This window comes from Xiphophorus maculatus, chromosome 15, assembly GCF_002775205.1.
Source record: "Xiphophorus maculatus strain JP 163 A chromosome 15, X_maculatus-5.0-male, whole genome shotgun sequence".
Lineage (NCBI taxonomy): Eukaryota > Metazoa > Chordata > Actinopteri > Cyprinodontiformes > Poeciliidae > Xiphophorus > Xiphophorus maculatus.
The window spans coordinates 22,385,444-22,398,206 of NC_036457.1; the positions used below are offsets into that span (position 1 = coordinate 22,385,444).

A 12,763-nucleotide genomic window follows, 5' to 3' on the forward strand; every position below is an offset into this window, starting at 1 on the left:
CAAGTGAGCTCATGAAAGCCAGCAGAAGAGAGAAGGTGTTATTGATCCTAACTTTGAGATCCAGAAGGTCTCATCAGATCTCTGGGATCTGATGATCTGATGATCTGATGCCATGTGAGTGCAGGTTTGCAGCCGGTCCTGAGTGACGGCGTCACAGAGGAGGAGTCACGTTTCACTGCAGCAGTTATGAAAATCCTTAGCTCTGCATAACTTTACGCTTCATGAAGTTATGCATCAACAGAAATTTGTGAACGGTACAAAACCAGTGTCTGACAGGCTGATTTATCACAGGTTCAATCACTGCTAATAATCGTCACATCAGTAATAAAACAATTTTAGTCGGCGGCAGCTTTTGGAGATGGTATGTGTGTCATAAAAAACAAGGCTACTACATGAACATGCTATGGTTACATGTTTGGTTGACAAATCTACACGTGACAGCGTGGTGCGTTGTTTCGTTCTGCCAATAAAAACAGCTGTGGGGTGAACATGAACAAGTACGGAGCTGGGTGTGTCCGCTGACTTCTCATTTCGTGGTAAGAAATTTTTACGCTCCCCTGTTCACCTCACCTGGCTGTAATGACCCGGGGAGAGCAACATTCTCTGCACTTTTCACTTTTATGTCCTAAACAAAGCCTTGCTGGAATAAAATCACAATGTAAAATGGGTTTTATTTTGATTTTACACGATAGAGCAACACAATGTAGTGTAAATTTGTGAAGTGGAGGGAAAGTGACGCATTCATTTTCAAGTCTTCCAGTAGATTTGATTTTGAATTCAGTTCTATACTTTGACTTGACTGTTGTAACAAATCTACTTTATTCTGAACCGTCTTGGTAGCACTGCAGCTTAATGCTTAGGGTCGTGACCCCGCTGGAAGGTAACCTACACCTTATCATGACGGAGTGGGATACAAAACAGTTCCATGTGAACATGACTTCCTGCCAAACGGTTTACTGTGACAGAGTACACACACAGCGTTGAAAAAATGGACCTTTGAGTGGATGTGCTACATGGAGTCTGTGTTGGTTCTCTATTGACTGTGTATTAACTCTGCGTTGAGTATGCATGGGCCTCTGAGGAGTGAAGTGTTTGGCCTTTACTGTAAGAGGAAGCTGCTCCCTCCTGCATCCTTCCATGTGAAGCTTCAAAGGCGTTTTGGCTCAACAGATTGATGTCGTGTCACATGGAGCTCTTTACTCAGTGTGAATACAAAGAAAATATGATTTCAAGTACATTCCACATTAAGTCGGCTTTAGCACCAAATCGACCAAACCAGAAAAGACTGAATGGCTTTAATGAGAAGAACTTTGCTCATGACATCAGGTTTGTTCAGCACCTTCTCCTGAAAACAGGCCTCTCTCTTCTCTGCTGAAATATTCCTGGGTGTATGCATGTGCAGCCTTGCGACGTGGATTACAGATTTAGCTCTTTCACCAAGCTCAATCTGAGCGAGGTCCACAGACATAGAATAAACAAGTGGACCAGGCTGGACGGCCCGGGTGCCACCCAGCAGTTATGAAGACAAATATTTCCCTTCTGGATCGGCAGAACGAGGAAAGGTGTGTTTGCAGAGGAGACAGAGAGGCGCTTTGTCCCCTTCCCCAACAGGTCGGCTCTCCAATCTCTCCCCGCCCGACCCGACCTGACCCCACCCCATTCCACTCTCCCTCTCCCAGTCTGTCCACCCTGAAGCTCACTGTCCGACTCCCTCAGCGCCCTGTGAGTCCTCCTCTGGCGCTCACCACAGCCTTCACACTGAAGAGATGCTATCACTTCTCTGCTGCTCTCTCGTGCTCATCTTTGCTCAGCAGGTAAGAAGAAAAATCTTTTTCTGCTCTCAGGTCACTGACAGAGTGGATCTCTGATGGGTGATACAGGGCGTCACTCAGCATTCATCTTTGAAGAAAAAAGATCAGCTTAAAGACGCTTTGGTGCTCTGCATAGCATCAGAACCTGATCATCATCCAGAAAGCCATAGACATGCTAACATGTTGTTTGCATGCAGGCTGTATTCAGGGACCGGGTTCAGTCTTTCAACAGACTAAGCGGGCAAAAGCCGTTTTCTAAGGTCTGTGTAGTAAAAGCTCATGGAGATCCGTTTTCACAACCATCAAATGAGCTCTTTCAGTGAAGTCGGCAGACAGGCTTCAGATTTTTGGCATAGCCCTCAGTGACCTTTGGAAAATTGACAGCAGAAGTGGAGCCCAAGCAGCAGCAGCAGCAGCAGCAGCAGCAGCAGCAGCAGCAGCAGCAGCAGCAGCAGCAGCAGCAGCAGCAGCAGCAGCAGCAGCAGCAGCAGCAGCAGCAGCAGCAGCAGCAGCATGCCGGACCACAACCACGCAGCGCCGCAAATGTTGAAAAGCTGCTGAGAAGTCAGCGGTCTGCTGCAGCAGTCTGTGTTGCTGCAGGTCCAAACCCTCTGAGCAGTCAGGGCGATGCTGCAGGGTGTAACCATTGGTGGAGGTGCTATACCTCAGCCAGCATGCTGTCTCTGATTTGTTTAGACAAGGAGACTGACAGGAAGTGGACTATGAGGGAACAATAGCAAGGACTAGGACGGACATGAGTCTCAGTTTTGCATATTCACCGTAATAATAGCAAAATATGAATGACAGACGTATAGTCCGACACCCATCTGGAACAATATCATTAAGTAAACAGAAGAATTTATATTTCCGGTTGGATGGAAGGATGGAGAACTCAGCTGCAGTATCCAGCTCCGTACTTTATCTTTGACTGTTTCAGAAATATAATATAATATATTACAAAAAAATCTCAATACCGCTGTAAAGGGATTTGACTGTGTTGAACTTTCATCCAGATAACCAATATGGATGTATTTTCATTACTGCTGGGACTTGATTAAGATTTTAATCAAGCTAATTAGAGGGAAATGAATTAGTCTTTAGAGATATCCTCATATTTTTTAAACAAATATTTTCTTCTCAGGGTAGAGAAGTAAAGTCAGAGTTTCTTTCTTCCTTACAAAGTTATCATTAAGATTTGTTTATAAATCAGCCATTCATAATCAAAAATGATCTTTTGGGCTTAACAGCTGAATATTTAGTCACATGTTTAATTAGCTGAATCATAGCAGGAGGAACTGCTTTTAAGACACGTTTGGACTGGATTGTAGTACACTTTAGTACATGTGCATCTTTTGACAAAATCATCATGTGATGAAAAGTTGTCATCTTGGAAATATGAGCAAGCTGTCACAAAAAAACTGTTTTCAAATGTAAAGTATTGAAATAATAACGTGAATAACATTAAATTCTGTCATTGTGTCACAACAAAACACATTTTCAGCAGCCAAATATCTCCTGAAAGGACTTTGGAAAGCAGGAAATATCTACAGTGTACATTTAAAATCGATTGCTTGTTGTAGCTGTGCTGCCACTTTTGGCAGTACAGATGCCTAAACAGCAACTGGTCTGCCATTTTGGACTTCAGGTTGCGACACAGAGGCATGTTTTTCCGATTCTCTGATGTTTGCACACTTGTAACCTGGCACCGAAACCCTTATGTTCACTCTGAGTACACACTTCGTAGAGGGCGTAGTGCGAGTATTGGGGTTGGGCTGTCACCCATCGCTCAGTTTGTGGATGTTGCTTGTGCATCAGATTTACAGGCGTACCAGGAACACTCAAATACAAAGGTTCTGACAGGAACAAAAATAAGATGAATTGCCTTCAAAATTTTTTACCTGTTCAGATCTATGTAATTAACTAATCAAAATGAACGCATTTATGTCCCGGCCCTAATTCAAACCCTTTCTCCAGATGCTTTTGGTTTGGCAATGAGGGAACATTTTCATTGACACCGCATAGCAAAATAATAATAATAATAACATAAAATACATTTAATAATATATAATAATAATATATTTATTTATTTATTGTGTAGTAAATTTTCTTAATCTGGGACCTGAGTCTGAATTGTGTACCACAAACAAGCAAAGGTGGTATGACAATAAGAAATCCTTCAATCCTAGTGTATTGTATATCAAAAGACCTGGAATACATCTTCTGGGAAAAAGAATTGTTCTATCAAAGTATATAGAAAGCCAGACTTTTGAAATTTTCCTAATAAAAAAAACAACAACAAAAAAACCAGAAAAAGACAAGAAAATACTAAATGGATGCTTCCATGCCTGTTTTGAGTCTTTGCATGTAAGGCCTGAAAATCTCTTGGCCATGCAGCTATCTGCTGTGGAAACTTAAACCTTCAGTAGATTTACTGAACAAAAGCAAGGGATCTTCAATAAACTGTACAGAGCAATCTGCAGTTGCTCTCTCTTTGTAGTGTTACTTTCTGACTGACAGGCTGAGCATCAGGCATGTAGTAGCAGAGTTTACAGATGTACAGTGAAATGTTCTGTCACATGATGATTTCAGATCAGAGGCTCTTAGCACGTTTAATTACACTCACTGACAAACTAGTTAATCACCCGGACAGAATGATGGGATCAAAGCGAGGTGTGTTAAAGGTCATAAAAATGTGTTGGAAAAGATATTACAACATTAGATCAGCTCAGTAGTAGATTCAGATGCTACACTACAGTGTAGGAAACTTTCACCTAGTCAACTCCAGTATCTGAGCCACAATCTGGCTCAGATTGAGGTTAGTTTGTATTCACACCAGAAGCAAACTGCACCAGCGTTTGCTTGGAAGTGGACAGAAACCACCTCAGGTCCAGTTGTTTGGTTCACACAGGATTCACAAGTATTCACACTTGTACAAAAGATCCAAACCAACAGGGCGGAAAGATGTGAACACACACGTAGTGTGTACGTCTGAAGGAAGTGTTGTGTTGAAAAACTGACTCAAACCAGTTCTTAATGAATGTTTTGTCCCTCTTTACACAGCCCACCAGTGATGCTCAGAGGAACGGGCAACAGCCGGCTCCCAGAGGAGGACGGGAGCCGGCCGAAAGGCGGCAGTTCTGCCAGTGGCCTTGCAAGTGTGCTGAGAGGAAGTACTGTGCCCCGGGAGTGAGCTCCGTCCTTGACGGCTGCGGCTGCTGCAAAAGCTGTGCGCGGCAGATAGGGGAGCGCTGCAATGAGAGGGATGTGTGTGACCCACACAAGGGCATGTACTGTGACTTCTCAGCAGACAAGCCTAGATATGAGGTTGGAGTGTGTGCATGTAAGTGTCTCTCCTTTAATTTAGTCAGAGCTCTACACAGTTACATCAGAAAGATCATTCTTGATTGAATAGTGCAACATTTGTTTTTCCCACATTCAAGACAGCTTCAGAGCCAAAAGTATTCACTCCTCAAAGTTTTTTTTCTTGTTGTTTGTGACAATACAACCACAAACTTCAATGTGTTTTCTTGGGATTTTATGTCAAAGACCAACACACAGTGGTAGGAAAAGAAGAGAAGTGGAAAATGCAACATTTCAGTTTAGTCCATTTTACTCCAGTGGAATCAATTGTCCTGTTTAAAAGAGGCAGCATCATGTAAAAAGCAACTTTTTTGAGCTTTACATCAGGTTATAAAGTTATTCCATCATCACAAACATACATGGAGTGTTGTCTTGATTCTTTCAGGAGAAATCCTTTAATCTCCAAGGCGACCAGCTGTGCAAAACACCTGGTTGGACCTAGCGCTGCCTTCTAACGGCTCCTCCACTTCCTGAAGGCGGAGTTTCAGAAAGAGCGAAATTGTCTTAAACGGAGAGAGGCCCAATTTCAAAGTGTTAAATTACAAAGTCAAATTTCTTTTAAATCATGTTTGATATATGCAGTATTTTTATAACAACTGAAGCTAGCCATAACTTCATTGTGCTGTAAAAATGGCAAACATGATACTGTCCCTTTAAGTCACTTAAATGACAGAAGAACACAGCAAATCAGTCAGGAAGAACTGAAGGAGCTGCAGAGTCACAGTAAAAAAAGAAAACTCTGCTGCTAAGATAACTTTTAGTTTCACCCCAAATATGACCTTTATGAATAACTGGCAAGAAGAAAGCCATGAGAAGTTCACTTCCAGTTCTTCACAAGCAATGAATCATTTGTGCATCACAATTCAGATGCACACCACACTATTCAGATTCTAAGTTGTAAATAATTTAGTGAACAAAGTATCACTTGTCCTCCACTTCACAGTTATATAACTTTGTGTTGGTTGATCCCTTAGTTGTATTTTATATATGAATATTTCCATACACATGAACACACAGTCTGACACAGGTTTTGTGGGAATGTCAAGATGAAAACCGTCAAGAGCGAAAAGCACAGGTGAAGCCCAAACAGAGCTGGGCCCCGGGCAGCTCAGCTGGAAACCAATGCAAAAACAAGCTGGCGTGAAAAAAACCTGCGGGGATTTTTTTTTTTTAGATATATTACTCTGTGGGGAGTTTCAAAGAAGCTCTCTGCTATCTTTACATCAGACACATTCCAGAGATGTTTGTTGTTCACATGCATGTGATAAAGATCTACTGTGTAATCAGACTGTTAAACTCATCTAATCCTGCCATGTCAGTCACAGATTAATTGTTTCCATCATAAAATCAGATTGAAATCAGATTTTTGGGGGTGATGCATAGGAGGGCTCATATTGATCATGTAAAAGCTAAAATGTCAACACCTATTGCATTATCGAATACAATAACATATTTTGTAAATAAGAAATCCCTTAAATGTTATGGTCTTCCATATATGAGTTATAGTGTGGAGATCTGGAGAAACTCGTATGAAACTAACACAGAAGAGAGCTGTATGAATTAGAACTGCATCAATTATTTTTATCCAACTAATGAAATATTTCTCACACTGCATGCTTTAAAATATTACGAATTAGTCACATAACTAATTATGTGACTAATTCTTAATTAGTAACTAATTCGTAACTCACACGAATTGTAACTCACACCGGATAAGGAGAAGGACATGTGAGTCACTGAACTGTGTGGAGCGCGCTCCCTGAATCAGAGGCAAAAACGACGGATGGTTGGGTGAATGAATGTGATATCATGTGTTTCCGGATGCAGTAAAAGGATCTTTTTCTTTTTTCAACAACGCGTTGTTGATTATGTACAACACTGATTGATAACGTACATCCTGTAATAAACTCCTTCCCAGGTGTACAGACAGTGAAAAAACAAACAAGAAAATAGAAACTTTTTAAATAAAAAAACTAAAGGTCAGGATGAATATGAAAAACAAATGTTCTTCAGTCTGAGGGGTGCAGGTGGGAATAATTGTTGTGTCGAGTTAAAACATTTTTCACTCTTTAAAAAATATATATTTAAGTCATTTGCTAAACAAATATAATAAGGTCTGATTATGTTTACTCTCATGAGTTTGTCTGCAGACTCAGCTGGAGTTCTTTGCAGTTATGTTTTAGAAAAATATACAGGAAAGAATGTGATGATGCTTTATGCATCACAAAGTGAATGGAGAATAAGCTACACTTTTTTCAGCCTACACTTTGTGTTCTTGCCATCAATGGAATCTAAATAGTCTTTACCTATTTTTGTACTGGTTTCATCTTGTGTTTTCAGTATTATATTTTTTCTTTTTAGACTTGTGTATGGAAAGGTTGAAAATGGCTGAAAAAAAAGAAAGAAAAGTGGCCCATACCAGCGTCCGCCCTGCAGTTTTGACAAATAATGCAACAGCGTAACATAATGTGTGTTGAGGATTCTCTAAAGTTGCATTTTCTAAAACTTTAATCCCAAATGAGGATTAAATAATTTGTTAAAACAAACACTGAAATGATTGGAGACTAACTTTATATCCTCATAAGTAATGAAACTCAGTCTGGTCTTTATGTGTATGCTGGAGAACATTAAGTGTGGAAAACCTCATTCCATATTTTCAAAGGATCGTATTTATCAAGAGAAAAATGAACTGGCCCTGAGCTCAAAGGCAAAACCACATGAGGAGTCCTGACGCATTTCCCCTCTCTAACAGACATGATGGCGGTTGGCTGCGACCTGAATGGGCTCCACTATGAGAACGGGGAAACCTTCCAGCCCAGCCCCCTCTATAAGTGCACATGCATCGCCGGAGCCATCGGCTGCACGCCTGCTTTCATCCAGAAGCCTGCTGGCCTGCTGGGCCCCGCGCCGCTGATGGGCAACAGACCGGCCGGCCTCCGCAACGGCCCAAACCCCGGCAAACACCAGCAGGAGACCACATACATGACAGGTGTGTGTTCAGAGTAACTGGCCTGGAACAGGCTGGAGATGATTGGAGCTGGATTTCCAACGTTGAGGAAATGATCATAATGACGAAGATTGATCGTTTTCTGAAGCGATGGTAATCCTGGGACTTCTATTTAATATCTACATTCTCCCACTAGTTCAGGTTACGACAACACTGCAAAAACACAAAATCCTACCCAGTTAGTCTTGTGTCTAATATATCTTAGTGCACTTGAAATAAGACAAAACGAACTTACAAGTAATTTTTCAGCAAGATATAGGAATTTGTTTTCAGTCAATAATTCCTTAATATTGATCAGTTTCATTGGCAGATTATTTCACTTATAACAAGACATTTTTGACATATTATGAGTGAAATAATCTGACAGTGGAACTAGATTTATTTTAATAAATATTCAAGAATTATTAACTTAAAACAACATCCTATATCTTTTTGAAAAGTTTCTTCTACGTTAGTTTTGTCTTATTTCAGGTCAACTAAGATATTTGCACTAGAAACCAAACCAAACATATTGGGTAAGATTTTGTGTTTTTGGAGTGAAGAAATAAGAGTAGTGACCATAAATACGCAGATGACACACAGTTCTACATTCTGATGTCACCAGGTGATTGAACTCATCCAAATCAATTAGATCAAATCAATATGTGGACGAGTCATAACTTCCTCCAGCTGAAGAGAAACAAAACTGCAGTTTTTCCAGCTAGAAACTAGAAATCAGGCCCGAAATCTGGATGATGGAGTCAGACATAATGATATTTGAGGGCTTCTGGAAACTGCTTTCAGCATCTTGTGGTCTCCTTGGAACATACTTGGGTATGTTGAAAGTTGTCCCCCATTTGTAGGTTATCTTTGTAAAATAGAATGGTTGATTTAAAATGAGTTTGAGCCTATTTAAATCCCCTGTCAGACTCATGAGCAGCTAGTATCTCCTACTCAGCAACGTATCTATTGACGAGAAGTCTGAGCTTTAAATACACAAAAGTCCATCAAAATGCTAAGAAATAATCCTCTAACCACGTAGACATGGTGGTGCCACAGCTTGCGATTATTTTAGTAATCAATTATTATATCAATTATTCTGATGATTAGAGTCGTGGCAAAAACAAGGCAAAAGCACATTCTGCAGACTTTTCATTTAGCCACTAAGGCTTATTTTGTACAATATTAGAAATACATTCAAAAATGCAAATAAACATTTCAATAATAATAATAATAATAATAATAATCATGGTCTTGCCTAAAATGTAACAGCATTTGTTTAGTGAACACTTGAACATTTGGAGCTAAAAAGAAAAATACTTCTAACATCAACATGTGAAAAGATCAGCCGTTTCTGCTTGACTTAACATCAACGCAGTGTACAGCTGGTGACTTTTAAAAAAAGATTCATAATTGGATAGCAGCTTAAATGCAAAATATATATTTTTGTACAGTTTGATGTAATTACTGCTCTGAGTGAGCCATTCTTTCAGCAGAGGGCCTTTTTTCAACCTGTATACTCCAGTTAACGACTATTCAATTACTAAATTAGTTGACAATTATAGATTAATCACAGTTAATATTATTAATTTTTCAGCCCTAAAACTGATTAGTCTTCTCACTATTTTCAACTGGTCGAAGTTAAGAAAAAATGCCTACAAGTCCAAATATTTTACAAAGATAAAAATGGCCGTCTTGCAATGTTCTAATTTTCTCACCTGACTGTATTACAAAGAAACATTCCCAAGCCTAAGTTGCCATCTCTGTTGTAATTATAATCAGACCAGCGCCCCCTACAGGGTGCTGGTGACACAGCACCCTTTAACTATAACACTGAAGGCTTACAGGGATCCTCCTTTAGCTTGGAAGAAGAGCTGTCTGGTCCAGACGACCCCCTGGAGCCCCTGCTCCAACACCTGCGGACTGGGCATCTCCGTCCGCGTCAACAACGACAACGCAAAATGTGAGATGAGGAAAGATCGGCGCCTCTGTCTGCTGCGGCCTTGTGAAAAAAATCTGCTGAAGAGCATCAAGGTGACGACTTCGTCTCAGTTAACGTGTGTTTTCATTGTGACGATGTTGGGGTGCACTGATAAGAACATTTGGCTTATCAGTGCCAATATTGATTGGTCAACAATCAATATTATATATGTTTCATTCCTACTTCCACGGTCACACCACTGACTTCACACTGCTTCAGTTAGACTCCCCACAATCCTTTGCTGCATTACTGACACATGACCAAACAAATACCACACCACCGACCTCCTTCTCTCCCCCTCCAGTAAAAAAACAAAAACAAGATGGAGATAAATATTGGCTTTATGTATTTGACTGATATCGATATGTTAGAAAATGCCTGATATCGGTAGATACCGATGTTGGTGCCGATACATCATAAATTCCAACACCGATGCATCTCAGGGTGTTACAGCATCATTGAACAGTGTGGGTGTTTCAGCAATTCAACTTAAAAGGTGAAATTCATGACATATTTAGAGAAGAATTAATCAAACGTTTATATTGATTAATGTATGTTGATTATGGCTAAAAGATTATGAAAACCTGAAACGGATCTTCTCAGGAAACTTAAATATCCACTCTGACTAATAAATCATTCTCTGATAAAAAATGTGGGTTATCAGAAACTCAAGTTAACTTATTAGCAGAACTCCAGTGAAAAATCACTAAATATTACCAAGCTTCTTTGTCAATTTTCTTGAGCAAACATTACAGTATACTTTACATAAAACTGAACTAACTTACAAATAACTTTTCGGCAACATATAAGAGCTTGTCTTATGTCAAGGAATCTTAACACAAGAAAACTGGAGTCAGCAGTTTTCACCATTAATGTGTAGGACCAACAAAATATTTCTGCAATAAAAACCAGTTTCACTTTTTATATTGAATTACTGAAAGTAGCTTATGAAGAATATTGCTCCTGTAATACTCATAAAGACACCAACTAGAGTTTTTCATCCAGGTGCCAAAGGGGAAGACGTGCAGACCAAAGTTCCAGGCGAAGAAGGCAGAGAAACTGCGCCTGTCGGGCTGCACCAGCACCAAGAAGTTCAGACCCACGTACTGTGGTGTTTGCAAGGATAAACGCTGCTGTGTCCCCAACAAGTCCCACATGATCAAAGTGAACTTCACCTGCAAAACGGGCTCCAGCGTTCAGTGGAAGATGCAATGGATCTCGTCCTGCGTGTGCCAGAAGAAGTGCACGGATCCAGGAGACATGTTTTCTGACCTGCAGTTACTTTAAAAAGCCCCAGAGACGATCAGCCCGAAGAAATTCTACAAGAACGAAAACAAAAGAAATAAAAAATGTTTGAAATCAGTCATCAAATGAAGGAAAAAATGTTATGTTGAAAGATTTTATGAGCTCTGTCTTTAAGACAGGTGTGTGCAATAGGAGGGAGAGGCAGATGTAAAGCTGGAACTCCAACAGGAGATGAATAAAACTCTGTGGCTTCATGACTGAACCCAACTGCTTGTTGACCTGATTTTCAGCTTCCCAGTTTCAACTTCTGAACTTCCTTTACTCTCAATTTTACTTTCTATTTAATGTAATATGCATCTAAATCTCAGGCAGAATTTAGTGAATTTAGCAACAAAATTTCCTTTTGGGATAAAAAAAAAGAAGTTCTGATTCTGATTCCTCAAACCCAGGAAGAGGTTTAAACGCCTCATTAATCAGATTCATGATATAAAGTGATATTTGGATTTTTTGAACAATAATGGTCCTGATAACCCATGACTCACTGAAACAATGTTTCTGTTCTTTTCAGGTGAAACGGTCACATGTAGAGGCATTAAAATGTCTCCAGGTGATTTATAAGCTGGCAGGTGGAGTTCAGATGAGCAATATGAGCGACATTAAACCTTTCATCAGGCTCTTTATTTAAGAAATTATAGTAAGAATGTTTTGGGGCATGTCATGTATAGAAAATGTCTTGCAATATCTTGACATTTGCATTTGTAAGCTCAACCAAATAAATGTTTCAGATGTCCTTATATGAGTGAAGGTTTTGTCAGCTGATGTGCATGAAAAAAATGTATTTAAAAAAAGATTAAACTCCTTTTGAAGCAGCTCACAGTGCTTTGAACATAATCCTCACAAAGTATTACAGCAACAGAAAAGATGTGAATCCCTGCAGCGTCGTTCAGAAAAATCCCCACATTAAACATGGCATCCAGAACAGGAGAAAACCAAACAGAGACATCATTACCCAGACCAAGTAAAATTGTAGCTACTGCTTCATAATGGATATAACTGACATGACCTGCAATCGTTCATCGAGAGATTTTAGAAGACATGAAAACCTGGTAACTTCTACTGAGGAATGGGGAAGTAGCTGTGAAGCATCAGGCTGGACTTGAGTTTCCACAGAGATGAACGTTATCAAAGGGGAACGTTTTATCGCTTTGGAATTTTGTAATAATACGTAGGCCTAACATATTTGCTTTCTCTTTATACAGTAAAAACAATATACAAAACAATTGGTTTTGCATGAATTTGAAATATAAAATTTGGTAGAGAAAAATACATCTCTGATTTTATTTTTAAAACCCCCCAAAAAACAAGCAAAATATTAAAATG

General features: G+C 39.7%; 1 protein-coding gene across 1 annotated transcript; it reads left to right on the top strand.

Annotated features, from left to right (window-relative positions):
• The first annotated feature begins 1,688 nt into the window (after positions 1–1,688).
• Positions 1,689–12,714, top strand: wisp3 (WNT1 inducible signaling pathway protein 3). Its single transcript, XM_014471397.2, has 5 exons — positions 1,689–1,814; positions 4,872–5,151; positions 7,924–8,160; positions 10,019–10,191; positions 11,144–12,714. The coding sequence occupies exons 1-5, from the start codon at positions 1,767–1,769 to the stop codon at positions 11,423–11,425; spliced, it is 1,020 nt and encodes a 339-aa protein (XP_014326883.1). The 5' UTR covers positions 1,689–1,766; the 3' UTR covers positions 11,426–12,714.
• The last annotated feature ends 49 nt before the right edge of the window (positions 12,715–12,763 follow it).